Source organism: Talpa europaea (genome assembly GCF_964194135.1).
Source record: "Talpa europaea genome assembly, chromosome: 11".
In the NCBI taxonomy this organism is placed as follows: Eukaryota; Metazoa; Chordata; class Mammalia; order Eulipotyphla; family Talpidae; genus Talpa; species Talpa europaea.
The window spans coordinates 58,094,258-58,114,546 of NC_140078.1; the positions used below are offsets into that span (position 1 = coordinate 58,094,258).

A 20,289-nucleotide genomic window follows, 5' to 3' on the forward strand; every position below is an offset into this window, starting at 1 on the left:
GGTGAATAGTCACATGGCTGGTTCCTGCTCATGATTCGGGTCTCAGCTTAGATTCTGTCCCTTCAAGAAAGACATGCTTGGCCACCCAAGGAGCTTTGCACCCCTGGAGCAAAGGAGCTTTGCACCCCGGGAGCAGCCTGTTCCGTTATCCTGCTTCATTCTCCTTACCAAGGTTATCACTCTGAAATTATCTGCAAAGTTGTTAATTCATTGTTTCCCCACAGAATGTAAGCACTGTGAAAACAGGTTGTTGTAGGTCTTGTGCATTGCTTTATTTCATGCCAGATCTTGGCACGTGGAAGGCCATAATTTGGTTAAATGAGTGAGTGAATTTTTTCCGATTTCCCTTCCTGTCCTCACTAGGAAAAGTTAGAGCTGACTAATGCCTCCTCTTTCCGTTTTCTTGACTGTCCTTAGCATTTTATCAGTAAGGTGAGGGCAATTTAAATTTATTTCATGGTTTATGTATTCTGTATTTAAAAATACCAAAAAAATGAAAAACTCGCTGGCAGAGAGTGGTGCAGATGGTTTTCTTTAGTGGCTACTGGCCATTAATGTTAATTGTTTAGAGTCACTGGTTTGCAGTCAAATAATCACCTATTCTGCAGTGCCAGGGAAATCACAGCTCACTCTCTTTCCTGCACTCCTCCACATCTGTATCTCACACTCTCTAGTATTTTGATTCATCGCCATCCTTCCTCCTCCTCCCCAATAAAAGCATTACCTATTGGGTTCATTATTTTTTCATGAAGCAGCAATTTTGCTGATAAATATAACTGTTCTGATATGTATGCTGTAATGCAGTTTCTCTCCTTAAAATTATTTTGATGTGCCCTTTACATCCTCCCAAGAAAGCAGGAGAAACAAGCACTGGCATTTTTCTCTTTCTACTTGATACTTATCATTATTCCCTCTATTTGCAGATAGAGTGTTTTATATGAGCTCTCCTTAACAGAGTTACACACTTTGCTAAAGTGAACCTCACCCTAGGAATTGCGTCTGTGACATCACAGCCATGTGCTTAAACAAGGTGGTTTAAGCTGAGACTCATAGGCCACAGTAGAATGTGACCTCTCAAGGTTACAGGTCAAGGTTTCAGATACTTGAAATTGTATGCAAAATTGAGTGCTTCTGTACAGCTTTTCTTTGAAGGGGTTTGAACAGCTTTTTAGCCCATTTTCAATCAAGACCATGGCCTTGTAATTTAGTAGCGCAGACACTTGAGTAGAAATGTCAATCACTGAGCCAAGAGAGAACTGAGAACAAGCTCCAGTTGTTTTTTAATCTGATAGTTCACTAAACCATTAAGTACATACCATTGTGCAAGCACACTCGGTATGGCTGCACTGCTTAGAATACTTAGCTGTTATGATTATTGCCATCCTCTATGTAAAAATCTAGAAAATTCAGAAAATAAGAACACAAATCACCTATTAAGTCTAGAATTCACAAACAATATTTTAATACATTTCTAGTCTTTGTGTGTATGATATACCTTGGGATATAGACGTTCACCAATTTTTTAACAATGTTACGTTCTTTGTGTAGTTTTTATCCTATTTTATCCTATTTTGTGTGTTTTTATCCTATTTTATCCTATGTCTGATATCATTACCACTTTCCCCCCTCACTAAATTTTCTTGATTGAGCTCATTTTTAATGGATTCATAATTTTTCATCTGACTGGTATAACAAGATGTTTGCTTAGTACTCTGTTTATGAAAGTTCATATTGTTTCCAAATTTTACCTTCTTTAAATAACTATATTGAACATCTTTTATGTAAATTTTGCAAGACCCTAGTTATTTCCTTAATAAAAACTCACAATGATGAGTTTCCTGAATTAGTCAACTATCATTATTAAGTTCTGCATTTAGCATTATGTATTGATAGATTTCTCAGATGATAGATTTCTCAGATGATAAAGCTTATGGGCTCTGAAATGAAAACGTACTTAGGAATAGTGTTATCCACCATGGTATCTAGGACTAACCTCTGACCACCTTCTCATTCTTTTTCTTTCAGTGACTTTCAATGTGTTCATGAATAACTTGTTTTTCTAAATATGTGTAGCATTTCTCTGCTCTTTGATGCAATTTCAGTGCAGTTTTTAATGCAATAGCATGATGCAAAATGCTAAGGGATCCCATGTGTGCGACAACATGTGATTCAGCACCACAGCATTTGTTAGGATGCTGAGGAGTAAATCAGAGTGGCCATTAAAATACTCAATTCTAGAGACCAAGTGCAAGTATAGAGGAGAATGACTATCGCAATAAAAAATACCAAAATCAATGACAAAATACATTTTTGTCTTGTGACACTTTGCATGTGACGCTTTGCATGTGACAGTGACTTTAGGATTTACCCTTTCAAAGTCCTTTGCAGGCTTTTAATTGATTCTTTCAGATAGTTGGCATTCTTACTTCCTTTGAACCTAGAAAAAATTAGTCCTGGGGAAGTTTGGTTTCTTTCCCAGCAATTTCAGGTTATGGTGATCTTATTGCCAAAGTGGCAAAGCTTGGCTTTTCTGATTGGCTGTTTCCATTTAGTCCGTGCAATGAACACAATCTTGATCTCAGCAGGGTGCTTAAGGAAACTGTATGTACGTATTCATTTTGGGAAAAGCAAGCAATTCTTGAAATACACAGAGGTCAGTGATGGTTCTAGAGCTTTAAAAGTACAATGAGGTATTCTCAAACAGGGCCTCCCTGGTGGCCCAGCGGGTTGAGCACAGTGCTGTGAAGCTGTCCTCAGCCTCTGTAGCGTGGGTTCAATTCCCGGCCCACCAGGGAGAGACCTGCATGGCGGGGCAGACCTCTCCCGTCTCGCCCGCTGCTCCCCTCAGCAGCTTTCGGTCCATCTGCCTGTTCTGCTCCCCACTCTGTCTCTGGTAAATCCTCTCACCCTCCCATGCACTGTGAAGCTGTCTGCAGCCTCTGCAGCATGGGTTCAATTCCCAGCCCGCCAGGGAGAGACCTACATGGCGGGGCAGACCTCTCCTGTCTTGCCCGCTGCTCCCCTCAGCAGTGTATTTCAGTCAGTCTGCCTGTTCTGCTCCCCACTCTGTCTCTGGTGAATCCTCTCACCCTTCCATGCCTCTAGCCTGCACCCCAACTCTTATATAAATAAAAAATAAATCTTTAAAAAAATTCTCAAACATGCTGTATTCATTTTACCTAAAAAGGCAATATAGACAGTTGATGGCATTTGTATGTGAGAGTTCATAAATAAATAAGGAAACTTTCATTGAGAAGATACAAATGTGTGTAATAAAACCATTTGCGAGTCTATGACCCAAAAGAACAGTTTTAGACCTTCTAGTATTTTGTATCTAAATATTTAGATATGTGTGTGTATTCTGCTGTATTTTCACATTTTTCATATAAATTATTTGTGTACAATCATTATAACACTTCACCAAGGATAAAGTTTTGCCATGTACTTATATGAGAACATGGTCAGTCAGTAGCATGGTTTACAACCTTGATATTTAAAAGGAGAGAGATTCTTCCTCCTCATTGTTGGTTGGTCTGATCCCAGTTATTAGCAGAGAATTTACCATTTGTTTTCTCTAAAGGGACACCTTTTTATAGGAAACTTTAAACTTCAGCTCCCAAACTATTCTCACTTCCGTAGATTGCACTTCGAAGTATACTTCCCTGTAAAAGTTTTGTAAGATCCCTTTGATGTGGCATTTGCCACCTTCAAAACTTGAAGAGCAGATGGTGCCATCCATGCACGCTTCTGATTCTTCTTAAAACTCGTCTTCCTCAGGGTGCAGGGACCAGATGAGCCCATTTAGTAGGTACCGTTTCTGCCCATATGCTTCACATGTGACATGGTTTCAGCAACTTCCCTAGCTTCCTGCTGCCCCTGGGAACACAAAGTCTGCATTTGTCCTTGGGAAAACCACTGCCCTGCTGTGAAGTGTGGGATCCCACTGCTTTCTCCCACCTTCAGTTCACTGGAGCCAAAGAGCCACATCCTGTGATTTCTAGACCTTGCAGAGTTTTACCAAAGTGTAATTTTTTTTTTTAGTGTTTTCCATTATGTGTCTTAACTCTTCTCTTCCACCTGAATAGATTTGGATAAAATTAATTTAAATTTTAATCATATGGTTTGTTCTGGATTCATATTTTAAGATTCAATAACACTATGGACTCAAAAACACATCGCTGATACCTTTTTTTAAAAAGCAGTCAACTGGTGTCTCTTGATTTTTGACTTTGTAAGTATCAATTTGTAGCCAGTTTCATTACTGTCAAAGGTGTGGCTTTTTAAAAAGAGGGATTCGGCAAGTGCCTAGCAAATAGGAGCAAATTCGCCTTTAAATTAAAAAAAATCTTTTTGATCTATACAATCTATTGTAGAAATGGAGCAGGGGCCTTCTGGAATGTTCCATGAAGTGCTTCCTCAGAGAAAACAGACCTTAACTGGTTACCCCAGTATGTTTCAGGCTGGGTGGTAATGTATAATTAACAGAAGGGCTGTTAATGTTTATATGAAATTAATGTTTCATCGCCTCAGCAAAATGTGAAGTTCTTAAAAAAGAACTCTAAATTAAGGTCTTCAGTTAGCCCCTTCCATGTGTGCCTCTCCTTCCACTAGAAGTAGCCCAGTTAGCAGTTGGACATGGTTGTGGAAGGTGAATGCTGTGCGTGTGTTTGGGTGCATTTAACACCAGGCTCTGCCTGCCTCCTCATTCTGGAGTTTGCTGTTTTCCACTCAAAATTATGTTTTGGAGACTGTCCATGTTGTGACCCATAGAGATAGCTCATTCCACTTAACCTCTGCAGACTGCTTAAGTGCCTGCCATCCCATGGTATATTCAGAACTCGTTTCTAGATTTCCTTCAAGTCAACAGTGCTACATTGAGCTTCCTTGTACCTGCAGCCTTGAATTATCTTTCAGGTAGAGAATGAAAAGTGCCTGTGTTTTATGTATGAAAATTACAAGAATCAAGGAATTTAAGATCACCAGTCTTACCCATAATTAGCAGAGTGTGGATTGAAGCCATTTTCCTTGGCTTCTCCTCCTAGTTGGAGATTGTTTGCAAATTTTTGTTGCTTGTCATGGTAATCCCAAGTGAAATCAAGTCCTGTAAAATCTAGCTCTGGTGAAATCTTGCTTATTTCAATTCTAAGGAGATCAATCTAAATTATAGAAAAATCTACGTTTAAAGATGTAATATAATTTAAAGTAGATGCAGTAATTCACATTAATATAACTTGATGGATTCTTTAATGAACAAATAAAAACACCCAATAATTATTTTCAAGCATAATAAAATATCTAAATTGCTCAACATACTAATTCTCCATAGGGAAAATAATTCCCCTATAATATTATCTTATATTTTAATGTACTTAACATTCATTGTCCCTGGATAGAGCAAGGTAGTCCTAACCACTTCCTTTCTGAATGGTATAAATTAAGCAAAGGAAGGCAAACGAGCTGGAAGTCAAGGCTACTTTTTGCCAGGTATACTTTCATACCTTTTCTTGAATTATTATAGCTGTCTTGCAAACTGAGTCTTTTTATCTCTATATTATAAATTGAGAAACTGAAGCAACTCAACTGAGGTTGCCTATCTGAGTTTGTCTGACTTAAAAGAATGTTCCTCCTTCAACTGTATCATAATTTCTTTAAGTGTGGTCCTTAGACCTCCTATTTCAGAATCTCCTGGCGTGTATTTCAGATTCCTGGCCTTGAGGGAGGGACCTGGGATTGTACGTATTTAACAAGCTGCCAAGTGCTCCTTATGCACTCTGAAGTGTGAGAACCATTCTGTCAGACCATGCTGACCTCATTTTGGTGATGAGATGAGCCTGGCGAGGAGGCGTAATCCCTGTCACGCCCCACTCACAGTGGGCACCTTAGCAGTGCGTCTGGAGGTGGCTTCCTCCTACTCCCACTCACCCACTTCTTTTGCCTCACGTTACTTGCACTGAACTTAGCCTGGCTCATGGTTTGACTAGTCACTTCCAAGACTGGAAATCTCCCTAGGGATCATTTTCCAAAAAAAAAATTAAAGTTTCCAGTGCAGAATCATCAGATTCCAGAGCCTACTACAGATGGCATCTGCCTTTTGCATTCAAACCCTTGCTGAAATCAAATATTAAAAATGAAAGGGCAACTTGCAGAAATGTTACTTTTGGAACACCAATAATTGGTGCTTTTATTTTCCTTTCTAACCTCCCTTTGCTGTACTCTCCCGGTGGGAGATTTCCCATAAGTCTGTCCCTAATAGCTGCTGAGTTTCCTAGAAGTGAGAGATCAGTGGTGCCTTCCAGTCCTCCCCCTCCCACTTAAGGACAGGGTTTGGGAAGAGCCAGCCAGATTCCCTGACCACCTTTGTCTCCTCTGCCTTTGTCCTTCTCCATTATTATCTTTTTCCACTCAGGTTGGTGAAATTTATCTTTCTCCCTCCCAACCTGCATTCCCTAATCCCACCCGGAGTCCATTCCTACAAGCTGAATCGGAGTTTGCTTGGAAGACTGGCATACATCCCATCGGAGAGGTGTGCTGATGATCTGGAGGGGGCCTTTAGACTGACTTGCATTTGTATTGTGTGGTAGCAAAAGAAAAAAAATCCGTCTTTGTTTTGGTGTTCAGCTCATCCAAATAAGGAAGGCATTTCCTCTCTTGAAAGACAGAGGGGAAAAAAGGAACCAAAAAATTTTTTTTTTAATTTTAACCATGTACTCCTCTGAAACTAAATATACACACCCCTCCCTCTGTCCTGATTGGTCCGCTTCAATTGACAAGTGGATCCTATAGAAAGGAAATATCCTGGACTTAATTGTAAGTTAAGTCTCTCTTAATCCAGAAGAGCATTTGAGATTCTGTCCAAGTGTTCAATTTCCCAGGCCGCTGAGGTCTGTGAATTTCTTTTCCCAGCCTCCAGGCTGCTGCAGTACAAGTCAGCATAGCTAATGCAGATAGATCTCCTGCCTCTCGGTCTCCTCCTCCCTCTGCTTTGATTCGATATGAACAGCCTGGTAACTCCGATGCTGGGGAGAAATCTGACATAACTCTGCAGATGGCTAGGTTGCCATGAAACACCTGGGGATTGTTCTTTAAGGAAAAGGTAACATTTATATGCTAATGATTTCTTCCCCCTCCCCTCCTTGTTGCATTTTTTCCAGGGCTTCCAGTTCCCAAGAAGAGCCCAAAGTCGGTAAGGACTTATCAGTTACTTGGTGCTTGTTTGGGCGGGGGGGAGGGTGGGGGTGGGAGGGGTGCCTTCTGGCTTGACTTCACTGTATGTATTTTTGACTGAATGGGGGAGCCGGAGCTTATTATATTAAGTTCTGGGGATCCGTTTGGTATCGAATGTATTTGGACTTGTCTTTAACTGCCTAATGATTTGTGGCCAGGCTGCAGGAGCCAGGATTAAGAATGCATGTTTGAAGTCTTCGCTATGTAAATGCATCCTAACTCTCATTCAAAAGGATGAGTTTTCTTGGATGTTTTAACTTGATAGAAATGCTATTGTTTCCTTTGGGAGGTGGAGAAAAAAGCTCCACCTGCTTCCTAGGTAGCATTGCTCTCAACTGGTGTTTCCAGCCTTTCACATGGCTAGATCGCCCTCAGAGCTTTCTTATGCACTGGGTGATGAATTATTTACAGAATTTAAAAGCCTATGGGTTTAAGGAAGAATTGCTCTGCCCCGTGTCTGTGTCCATGCTCGATTGGAACAGTGTTCCCTGCCCCAGCACTGAGAATAAGACATTTCTTTGCCGTGGAAATGTCCTTTGTTGTTTTGCAAGCTTTAGCAGCATTATGCTGCAGGTATAGGATTCTTTAAAAAAAAAAAAAATCAATGTTTTGCTGTCCTTTCTAATCTGGTTTCCCTGAAGATGCATTACCTAGTTGACGTGTTAGCTAATAGCTTAGAGGCTGGTAGTGTTTTGCTTGGTGGTGTGAGCTTCTGCTCCCGGGGCACTAACAACAAATTAAAATGCTACTTAAAAACTCAAAATTGGAACTCCAATGCCTATAAAATTGATCCAGGTGGAAGAGGCTTCCCAGTTCATTCACATTAGTATAACGAGCTAGTCTTCCATGTGGCTTAGAATTTTTGGGGGAGGAAAAATTTCAGCTTTCTGCCACACGGGAAAAGAAAACCTTTAAAACTTTGCAGCTCACGATGCTGCAGCTGAATTCTTTCCACCTGTCTCCAGATCTGTCAGAGAGAGACAGAAGTTTATTAAGGAGATGAGATAGGGAGCTTCCTGCATTCTTAAGTTCTCCTCCTAAGTCATACAAAGAGAAAAACCTGCAATAATTGATGTGATTCCAGTGCAATAGTGTCGTGGTGATTGAAACATGTGACTTCAGAGCTGCGTCCCTTGTCAGTTTATGTTAATGTCCAGGCAGAAAAGTGCTGGTTGGTGCCCACATTGGAACCACAGAGATGCCAAAGAATGTTGAGTGTGTGTGTGTGTGTGTGTGTGTGTGTGTGTGTGTGTGTGTGTGTGTTCTCGTGTGTCCTCAACCCTGGGTCATAGTCAGAAACCTATTCAGCCTCCGAAAAACAGGAACCAACCTGGAAGACATGACACATGAGCTTGAATTCATGGGAGCCATTCCCTTTTTTCCTTACCCTCAACCATGCTGCAAAATACATGGACTGATTTTACATACCCATATGGAATGGAGTCTTGACACAGAGCATACTGGGGGAGATACAGTTGTTGTACACAAGCAACATGACATCAGGTAGCAAGGAGTCCTATCTTGCATCCTATTTAAACTTACTATGCAAGAGGCTTTTTGTAGATTCATTTGCATCTCTTCTTTCCCAATGTGTTCTGGAATTCTAAAATTGAACTCAAAGGGTCTCAAACAGGTATTGAGCCTACAATCACTAAACCTGTTAAGAGAATTCCCTATGACAGTTTATTTTTGTAAAAGCCATGCCATGAGCAAGCTGCAAACCAATTACTCAGGCTACATTCCTAGGAAAAAAGCTCTCTTAACTGCTTTGCCCACAGTCTGCTGGCTCTTAATTACCACAAGCTAAGAGACGGGTGTATTGCTGGATTAGAAAGAATGAGTCCCCAGGTTGGGGCTTGTCCTTACCCGATTTCTGTGCCAGAGCAGGGATGATGGTTTTCACAGCATTGCTGGCTTACTCTGGCAACTGCTGTGCAAAATTTGGGGGATACCAGCCAAGGTCTGTGTTGCCAATAAAGCCTTGCTAACATCTGTGGTCAGCGGGAGCTCTGTACAGGTGGGTTAAAGCTGTTTCTCTTTCCCACTTTGAATTTTGATGATGTCCTGCCAGAGAGACAGATGACTGTAGAATTTTTCTGGTGAGGTCAGAGGTGATCCATGGGGATGCTATATGTCATAGTTCCAGAAAGCCACTCCCATAGTGACAGGTGGGGTCCATTAGGTAGGCTATGTACATAACAAGATGCACACACTGATTGTGCCTGGGCTGTGCTGGACTCACATGTGTCATAAACTCTGTGATACACAGTCTTAACCCAGGACTGCAGTTTTTATTTTCTCCCAGAGGCTTCTGACATTGTTGGCTTGTTCATGTGACTGACAGCTTCTTTTTGCCCTCAGACCTTTTTTTTTTTTTTTTTTAAGGTTTTCAATAATTAAGTAGTTGGGTTTTTATTAGAACAGAAGGACTTATCTTTTTGATCTTGTTTCCCCTTCTGGGTAGCCTCTATAGCTTGCTCTTAACAAGCAATTTCACCTACTAGATTTTGCTTAAATGCTGAATTTATGGTTTATATACTCCTTGGGGATAATGGTAGTGTCTTAATAAAATTGTATTAATTTGATAACTTGGACTTCTATAGCATCAGGAATTTTTCTGCCAAATGGGAGAGACAATAATAAGACATATTTGCTGTCAGGTTTTAGACCTCAGTGGGAAACTGATTCTGTGGCCCAATTTAATAATCATGACCAGAAAATTATTTAACTGAAACTGTTGGTCTAAATGTGTGAGAATTTAAAGCTCTAAATATCACATGTAACCCTGAGTTTTAAATTAATGCTCACCTGTGTTTCCTCACTAGCTCTTTCCAACTATTTCTTCTCCTCCTTCCTCCATATGTCCATTTTTCCACCCATCATCTATCCCTTCATATATCCATATATTCATCTTTCGTATCTCCATCCATTTATTCAGCAAATTATTATTAAGAATCTATCAAGTGTCTGGATTGTTGTGAGACACTGGAAATTTTGAAATAAGTAAGGTCATCCTGGTACCTTCTTCTTGGAGCTAACAAATGATTTATTGACTGCTCCTATCAAAAAAGGGTTCGTTGTTTTATCCATTTGTTACATCAGCAAGTATTTATTGAGTATCTTCTATGGTCCAGAACTAGTGCTTGTATATAACAGAAACTATACAGAAAACACTCCTGCTTTCATGGAACTGAGGAGAGACAATAACCACATTGACAGGTCATAAAAAGACCCAAGATTGAGTTAGATGCTGTGATTGAATTTTAGAATTCTTCTGAGTTCCCCAGCAACCTGAGCAACATAGGAAATCACATTATTTGCTTAGCTATGATGGTCAGAGCAAGGAAACATAGCATAGTCACTAAGGAGCCAACATTTCTCAGTTATTAAAAACTTGTCACACCAAGTTTTCACATAGGGGGCACTGAAAGGTGGGCAAGGCAGTCTTTACAACCCCCTCTTTGTAGCAGATGCAGCACACAGAAAGACAGCAACGTTGACAGCTTTCTGTTCCCTTGTCCTCTGTTCGTGTCCCCTGGGAGGAATGCTATGGACATTGCTAACATCTATTCATTTAAAAGGTTTGATAGAAAGATCTCTTAGGCAATGTGCTCAGTGAATGACCTGGCCTGAATGATCCAAGCTTAGGGATGCTGCCTCTTGCTCAAACTCTCAGTTGTCTCATTACTTAATGCCACTTGTGCAACAACAAGGTCAATGGTACAACCTACCAAAGATCCCCCACCTGACTGGAAGAAGAAGGAGGGTTATTTAAGCAGGTCTCCTCACCACTCACCTCTTACAGCAAACTCACACTCTCAACCCCTTGGAACTCTAGAAAATAAACTCTAGAAAATAGTCTAGAAAATAGACTTCACTGTTATAGTTGATTCCTTTACAGCCTTCAGTGGGAACTGAAATACATTTTCTAGCCAATGGATACCTTCCTTTTCTTAAGAATGAACTCATCTCAACTGCCATTTTGGAAGAAATAAGTTGTCCTAGCCCCATAAAAGAAAGAGACAAAAGGAAGGACCCACCTCTGCTTTGGTTTATCTTCATACAACCTTTAATGACATTGGCCTAATATCTCATCTGCACTTGGAATTTTCCCTGTTGTCCATGTAAATCTCTGCAGTGGCCTTCAGTCTTGGCAGATAAGTGAACTGTAAATAATTTTGCTTTAAAATGGATCGATTTGTCATTTTTAAGCCACATGAATTCTTTTCATCATTTAAGCTCCTAAGTGCTGTCTGTATTCATTTGCTTCTCTGAGCAAATATTTTCAGCTCACTTTATAAGCACCTCCATTTTGAAATTCTGTGCAATACCGATGAGCTGATTTCTCCCCCCGCCAACCCCTGCCATTTCCATTAAAAAAAAAAAAACCATTGTGTCTTCCTGATTTCCTTGGGCAGCCAGTAGAAAGAGAATCATGTTTTAGGGATGTTGGTAGTTTTATTTTAAAAGGTCTTATGGCACAAGTTCATGGCTAGTGTGTGGTTAAGGACTTGTAAGGACTTGTATGGAGCTTTCAAAATTAAGTCCATTTCTTTCTTCATCATTGGCACTGATTTGATATTTACAAATAAAAATCTTGTTTCAAAAATACCACAATAAGTGTTACAACTCTTAGATTTTGTCTAGCAGGTTCTCCGGCCCTCACTAGAAGAACCAAAAACAAATGAACCAAAAAAAAAAAAAAAAGTGGTGATAACAGATAATGCTTGAAATATCCACTTCAATATGGGATGCCTTTCCAGCTAATTCCTGAAGCAGAGACCTGGGGGGTGGATATCTATGTTTCTGAGATCTACTCCTCCCCCTTACCACTAGTTCATCTGTCAGCAATATCTATTGAGTTTGGGACCAAAATGTCTTTTGACAGCATTCATATTTGTCCTTTGTCACTACTCCCCAAGTCTCAGCCACCTTGGACCCCACACATGTACACACAAGAACCTCCTGGGTAGCTAGCTGCTTTCACGCCTCCCTACTCATGTTCCCAGATAGCAGCCAGACCCAACTCTCTGGAAATCAGTTGACTCCTGGCATATCCCTGCTTTAAATTCACTGATGATTTTTCCTCCCATGAAATAAAATTGAAACCCAAATTCTTTAACTAGTGCACAAGACCCTTGCCTTATTTGGTCTGTTCACTGAGACCAACCGTTTCCTTGTTGTCTTGCTAGGTTTCTGGCTGTTGTTCACACAGCCTAATCTCCTGTTTGCTTCTTCATATCACCTATCAAAGGACATTGCAGTAGTTTATCAGCATGTTATCATTATTTGGTTATTATCCATCTACACCTCTACATACACACATATGCTTAGATGCATTCTCTGATAAATTCTAAGCATTCAGGTAACTTCTTTCTTAATAATACATTATACATCTCATAATCTGACTCACATAGTTACTCAGTATGTGCTTATTGGGTGAGTTAATCAATAAGTTGCAGGAGTTACGCAGGAGAGTACAGTCTGGATGCTCTGTCAGTGGTGTAGTAGGTATGTCCTCTGGCCATGTCCTTAGATAGCATACTTTAACAGACGTGAAAGTCTTTTTTACTATAGATACCAGCCTTCAGGCTACATTCTTACCTAGAAATATGAGGCAAAAGACAAAATCAAATTAGATGCAAATATGATCCTGTGCTAGAACTAGTTTAGAAGTGAATTTGTTCTCATGCCCAAATCTTTGGGGAAGTATTTCAGACTGCTGAAGAGATGTACAAGTTGACTTTAGTTTAAGTGAGATATATATATATATATATATATATATATATATATATATATATATATACACACACACACACACACACACACACACACAGGACTTTTCTCCTGGACATTTCTAGGCTTTAACCAAATAAAAGACAATGGCAGAGCTAGTTAGCATGTTCACAGAAAATAAAAAGGCACATTTTGAACTTTTCAAAACACACACAGAGCATAGCTAGGAAAACCCAGAGTGCCACCAATATAGTAAATATGGAGTTCATCTCAAATTAAGTAATCCTCATAACTGACCTTGGGAAGAAATATGAAGTTAAGTCTTATCGGGGGCAAATCCAAAAAGCTTCCAAATTAAAGTGCTTTTAGCCCATTCTTGTAGGTTCTAATGTGCCATATAGTGATAGTTCAGTGGTGGCATAATTTCTAGAGTATAGTCTCAGTCTGCTGGTTTACTATTATCTTCCATATTTAGGAAAGATTAGGTGATTTTAAAAGGGATGCAGAAGTACAGTATGATTGAAAGGCAGTTTTTCAAACTCATTCCAGATTGTATCTGTCATTTTGTGTTACACTGGACCTCTGTGAGTCATTTATTAGGGAGGTGAGAAAAGGTGTTAAAATTTAAAAACCATTTCTTGTAGACTTTGCACACTCTGGTTATGGCAGAGCCATCTCTTCAGTAAAACTAAAGCTTTCTAAGTCCTCATGTCAGAGATCTGTTAACATAGCCATGAAGATGTCTCAGAAACTAACAAGGTGACACAGGATCTGCGTGCCTGCATTTGTGAGTATGTGTGCAAAGCATGTGTGCTTTTAATGCAGAAGAAAGGCTTTGTCCTTTGATCAACCTCTCTCATTGGGGCAGGGTGGCAAGAAAATAATTGTCTCCAGTTTAGGAAGAGGGAATAAGAGAGAAAGTTAAAACGGACTTCCAGGGACTCCAGAACAACTTCAAGTTCAGTCAACCTGCAGTGAAACTCAATCTGGAGGTCATAAGATCTTGTGAAGAGCAAGCTCAAGGGGAAGGAGGCTAGAACTTCAAGGGTGAGAGACTGACTTTAACTGTGAAATAAATTTAGTGTCCGTGGACTGACCCCACAATCTGGATGTGCTACTCACACAGTAGAGAGTGTATTTGAAGGAGGGCTGTAACTCTCAGGGTAAACTCAGACATACTTTCTATTGCATGATTTGCTTTTCACTTAAAATATCTGCTCCCCCCACCAAGAGGTGAACAAAGCCAAAATGCTACCAAAATGTAAAAAAAAGAAAGGACATAACATTTCCCCATTAATTTTACTTACCAAGATCCATTTGAAAGTGAAGAGCTTTAAATTTTTTCTTGATTAAAAAGAATTCCTTGTGTATTATAAAAATAAAAAGTAAGCAATACTGGAAAATACAAAGATATGGGGAGAAGAAAATCCTCCCTGAATCCCACTATTTTTTCATTTTATGCTAGCATGTGTTCACACCAAAAATGAACCGTTGCTACACATGCTCATTTATAGTTGAGAAGCACAATGAAGAGAAAAGCAAATTCCGGTGCACCTGCCAAAGAGAATGGGGATCGTATCTGTCATGAACATTTGCTGACTGAAAAGCTTCAGCATGTCTCCAGGGAGGGGGGAGCAAAAAGGTAAATGTATTGACCTTCTGGAAGCAGAAACTGGATACATGAGCCTGAGAACCAAATTTGCTGTTGGGTGACATTACTGGAAATCGGCAGAACCAGGTTCTGCTGTGCAGAGCTGAGCTGAGCCCTTTGTCCTGGAAAGAGAATGGTGGTAACATGGGGCAGTGATGTTTGTCACCCTCTTCTTCCCCCAAATATTGCTGTTTTCCAGGCAATCTCCTTCAGTCTGCTTGAAGTAAACCTTCCACACAGTTGTACCAAGACTTCTTTCTAATTTAGACTATAGTAATCAGAGTTCTCTGAAGGCACACCATGTATCATTTTAAATGGTCTATCTTCATTAAATAAATGCCCAGTTTTCCTCAACTTTGAATTCTATCAAAACCCATGTTCAGGATCTTTGATCTGTAAATTGTTAAGGGCAAATAAAATTTTTGTCATCTTCAGGCTTTCTTCAGATACTTACTTCAAGACAAGAACTAAAGGAAAGGGAATAGAGGGACCTGGCAATTAAATTGAAGGGCCCTTGGAAAATTTCATCAGGATGGGGGAATGAAAGATAAAGAATACCTAGCAAGAGAATGAGGAAGAGAGTCATGATCGGGTTGACTGCAGAATGGTGGAAAAATTTGATGCTGTAAAGAACTGTTAGGGGACTGGGGTGCCCTAGGTCAAAAATCTTATAAACTACTTAAAAATTAAAAGCTCTACAGGAGCCATGGGAGAGAGGTGCTGCTTCCTGTCCTCCACCTCTTTACAGTACTCTTAGCAGATAAATAAAGGGGTGTGGTGTCTCCCAGTCAAGCGGCACGATTCTAGGGGTTTTATTTTGAATGGGGGAACTAAACATCTGGGCCTACCACATCTTTTATTGGAAAAAATAAGAACTGAAATTACTTTGTTTCCCACCTGGCATTTTTCCTCCCACTCGGTTTTACTCTCCATTCAACCACCATTCAAACAAAGAGCATTTCATAAATTGGGAGCTTTTTTGCTTATCAGGTTTTAAGAACAGGAACCTGCTTATTCTACTGAAATTTAAATGAAACTCTTTCCCTTTGAAATCTACTTGGATTTTGGACCAGTTGCAATTTTAAGAAGACTGACCCCTGAGGTCAACCCATATGTAAAATTTGATGTTGGTTTTCAACCAACAGTAATGTCAAGAGATCAAGAGGTGAAATGTGATGCCTGAGAAATTGATTAGCTGAGAATTATGAAAGCTCTTCTCATAAGAGTTATTATATATTTGTAAATGCAAGTGCACATTTAAAGCTAAGTATGATTTTTAAAATACCTGGTCCCTTTTATTATTGTCTAGAAGAACTGATAGCAAACCTTTAGATGGTAGTTGGGTGCTTCATTATTTATTACAACTGAAAGATGCAAGATGTGGAATCCCAAGATGCATGTCTATCCTGATTACATCTCTTTGGGACATTTACATTTACCACTCATTTTGTGTCACATGTTTTGTCCAAAAATGAGGATATTAGAACTGATATACCTTGTAATAAATGAGCCAGTGTTTTAGCCAAGAACCCATGATGAAAATTGGATTTGTTTTCCACTACAGCCCAGAGAGCAGCGTGGTTTGTGATTATTCTTTCCATCTGGCCCACCCCTCTCTCTGTCTGCCAATCACCTGGGGATTTATCTGCATTCAGTATTAGCTGGAGAAAGGAGGAAGCCAAAATGTTGATATATTTATGTATGTGTGCACAGAAGTGCTGAACAAAGACAAACTGATGGAAAACACCCACTCGGAGAACCAATAATAATCTTCTCTTCTTGCCTTTCTCACTTGCTTACTTTCAGCAACCACTGGAAAGAAAAGACAGCCAGAACAGTTCTCAGCACAGCGTTTCCAGCCACCGAAGCCTGCACACAGCCTCCCCAAGCCACAACACACAGGTGCTCCCCGAGTACCCCCCTGCAGAGGCCCCTGCTCCAGATCAGACCGACAGCTCTGGGCAGAAAAAACCAGATCCTTTTAAAATCTGGGCCCAGTCCAGGAGCATGTATGAAAACCGACGTGAGTAGCATCCTGACTCCTGTCTTCCTGAGACCCCTCCCAAACCCCCACCCCACTTTCTCTTGAGGCTTATTGAAAATAGATTGTCAGCCTGTAAATAAGTAGAAGTAAATCAAGGTGAAAGGTGAAAGTTTCTCAGAGCATGGATAGAATCTGCTGGATAGTCACAGAGGCTTCATTATGTCTTCCATTTGGGGAGGCGTGGATATGATGGTCATCAAATAGGGGTCTGGAAAAAATTGGACTTATTTTTCCTTTCAATTAAAAGAAGTAGCAGATAAGAGCTGCTGTCTCATTAATTCTTCCTTGAGTGGAGAGTGTGGCATGTTCTGAGCTTATACCTTGTGAAAAGCTCTGATACACAACAGAACAAATACGAAATACGATTGAATTGCAGAAGTGATGAGAAGAAATTAAATGCCCTCAGTGCTCTGCTGGTTTTTAGACTACTGATATTTTTTTCACCATTATCATTATCAGTCTTTGTAAACATTCCCCTTACCAAAAGCAACAAAACTGTGATTGGCTTATACTTTAATTATTTATACTGTGATTAAGTGTGTTCCTTTGGCTTTACCTTTTCAATATATATGAAGTAGTGATGGCAGACTTCATGACTTCTTGGCCCTTATAAACCTATTGCCTTCATGTTTAATGTTTTTTTATTATGAGATGATTTTCAAAGACTATTCATGAATAAAATTCCCCATAAATAACATTTTAAAATTCCCCATAAATAACATTTTACCATTACCAATGGAGGTTCCCCAAAATGCTTTCATCTTAGGTGATGCAAATAAGACCCTATTTTGGCTATTGCTATTACTGACACTTTCCCATGAGGATGCTTGGTTAGAATAAGCCCACGATGAAGTTCATACATTTCATTTTGTCCTTTTGGTGCGGAATGGGAAAGAATGTTGAATGAGGGAAGAGTCCCAGTGTGGTCAAAGATCTGACTAACCTGAAGAAAGAAGAGAAGCCTTTGCCCATCCCCTTTGTCCCTGCCCCCTCAGCACAGGTTTCCTTTGTAGCCACAACTGTAGTAGCCTCAGCCCCTCCGGAGTCCAAGCATGGAGGTGGTAGGAGCAGTGCCCACCCACTCTGACTTGGCTCTGAAGCATTTCCTTTGCTGGCTAAAGCAATCCCTCTGTGACCCAAACAAAACAGGGGTGTGAGGCCAGGATCCCTGTCTGAGAAGGAAAGTTGGCTGCACTACTGTACTGCTGCATGAGAAGCAGCAGTTAAGGGACACATGACAGTCTGGAGTCTTGGTCTTTACCAGGTATTAGAAGCCACTCAGGCCTTCCTCTCTCCTTTTTCTCTTCCAGGGAGAAATAGCACTGCTTCTTACTACAGCATGTGGAATTAAATAAGCTGTTTGGCTAAGGGTTCATACACTGACAAAAGCCAGATAATATGAGAAGGGATTTATTGAGTCCCTGTTTGCGTGACTCAAGGTCAAAGGAAATAAGGTTCCATTTGGTACATCCCTTATAAGCAGTAGTTGCTAAGTATGAACCTAGGGTCTGTTCCCACTGTATTCTCATGAGTTGTAGTGATTTTATTGAAGAAATGTTTTCTAAAGAGGAATATTTTCACATTCCCTTCACATTTCTCTCTAACCATGTGGCTTTTCCAATCAATGACCCAGCTTCATTTGATGTTGAGATATTACTTTATTGAACATGCTCCTGCTTTTCTCAATACAGGACACATTTATGATTGAGTTTTCCATGTAGGAATCTTCTTGTATAAAATAAACTGTGTTCTCAAGCGCTGGTGGGGGCATCTAGGATTGATAGAAAATTCTAGTGTTTCCATTTAATATGAGCCTCCAGCTCAAATAACAGTTTTACCTTGATGGAACAAAATTTCTTAAGAATTTGGCATTTTATCCAATCTTTTAACAAGTTTTCATCAGGGACCTCCCTTGTGGCCTAGGGGTTATGTCTCAACTCTATCGCCACTGCAGCCTGAGTTCCATCCCTGGCCAGGGAGCTGACCCACCTGACACAGCAGACCTCTCCTGACTCACCCACTGCTTCCCTCAGCAGTGTATTTCAGTCAATCTGCCTGTTCTGCTCTCCACTCTGTCTCTGGTGAATCCTCTCACCCCTCTGCACCTCTGGCCTACACCCCATTTCTTCTATGCATAAATAAATAAATCTTTTGAAAAAATTATTAGGGAAAAAAAAGATCTGTAATCTTGCCACAGACAACTGCTTTCAGCATTGAAATTGTTCAAGTGGCAGTCAGACTGTGGTGTTTGAAAAGGTGCGAATTTTATGCCTTCAACATCTAAGGAATAGGATCTAGCAACACAAATGAGTATCAATTTCTTTTCAGTGATTGGAAACTTTCTGATTGAGTGATCTTAGCAACCTAATTGACAATAAGGTTCACTTGGATTTCCTCCTCACCACTAAATGACGATAATGATACGACTTTTCATCCCAGTGATAATTATTCGGTATCTGTCACCGATTTTCTTCCTTCACTCTACCTTGGAATGAACCTAGATCAATCTTATTTTAATCAGTACTTTGCTTTATCCCAGATCAGTTTCTGTCATTCCCTTAGGTTGGTTTTTTTTTTTCCTTTTGTCTTTTGAAAAAAGAAAAATACAGCCCATGGCCCTGTTAGATGGGATTGGCTGCCCTTCCCCCAAGACTTATTAAAATGAGCAAAGTAGGGCCTCCCTGGTGGCGCAGGCGGTAGAGCAGAGCATTGTGAAGCTGTCCACAGCCACTGCAGTGCCAGTTCGATCCCGGCCGGCCTGTGAGAATCCCACATGGCGCAGCAAACCTCTCCTGTCTCGCCTGCTGCTCCCCTAAGCAGTGTATTTCGTCAGTCTGCCTGTTCTGATCCCTGCTCTCTCTCCGGTGAACCCTCTTACCCTCCCACGCATCTGGCCTGTACCCCGGTTCTTGTATAAAAAATAAAATAAAATAAAATGTTCAAAGTATTCAAGGAAAATTGAAGTCAGCAATGACACCTTAATTGTACCATATATTATCCCCTCTGTTCTGGAAATATGTTTTTCTTACATTTCCTTTTATTGTGAAGGCCAATGTGAAAATTAACACAATCTCTGATCAAATTCCTTCACACAGCCTAAATGCTTTGCAAAATATGATATTCTTGATATGGCCATCTGTTGAAACAGCAGTGTCAAAATGAATCAACCTGAATTGCAGATGTGTTAATAAATCCCTTTGAAAGGCTTAGTGTTTAATTGAAAACAAAGACAACCATAGAAATCCTTTAAGAGCTATGTTGCCTGCTTTCTAGGTACTGATTGTGTGTGCCTTTAAAAATGACATAGATGCAATCTTATTAGTAACTGTTCAAAAAGAGCACCTAGTTTCCAATAGTGTGAACTACAAAAGAAAGTCTAAAGCTTGCAGTTGCAATTTTGCCTCTTCACAAAATAGTTTGAAAAGAAGAAATGCCAAAGCTGTCATAGTAACAAACATTATGCACCTGTCCCGCCTCCTCAGGAGAGACGGGCTTACAAATTTGGAATTGGTGAATGGGCTTCTTTATCATAGTGAGTTTAAGGAGCATAGCTATACTTCTAGACCCTAGGAGCTATTGTGATAATTCTTGTTTGTGTGTTTATTCAGATCTTGACCAGATTTGACGATTTGTG

General features: G+C 40.1%; 1 protein-coding gene across 18 annotated transcripts in view; it reads left to right on the top strand.

Annotated features, from left to right (window-relative positions):
• Positions 1–20,289, top strand: part of MAGI1 (membrane associated guanylate kinase, WW and PDZ domain containing 1) — a gene marked incomplete at both ends in the record, with an annotated part of 646,110 nt that overhangs the window by 598,533 nt on the left and 27,288 nt on the right. For 12 of the 18 annotated variants that reach the window (XM_084248125.1, XM_084248136.1, XM_084248135.1 and 9 more), the window contains 2 exons: positions 7,152–7,183; positions 16,418–16,634. In XM_084248125.1, coding sequence (XP_084104251.1) covers positions 7,152–7,183; positions 16,418–16,634 — 249 coding nt within the window. The remainder of the gene's footprint in view (positions 1–7,151; positions 7,184–16,417; positions 16,635–20,289) is intronic. The other 6 variants (XM_084248137.1, XM_084248141.1, XM_084248131.1 and 3 more) reach the window with 1 other exon arrangement.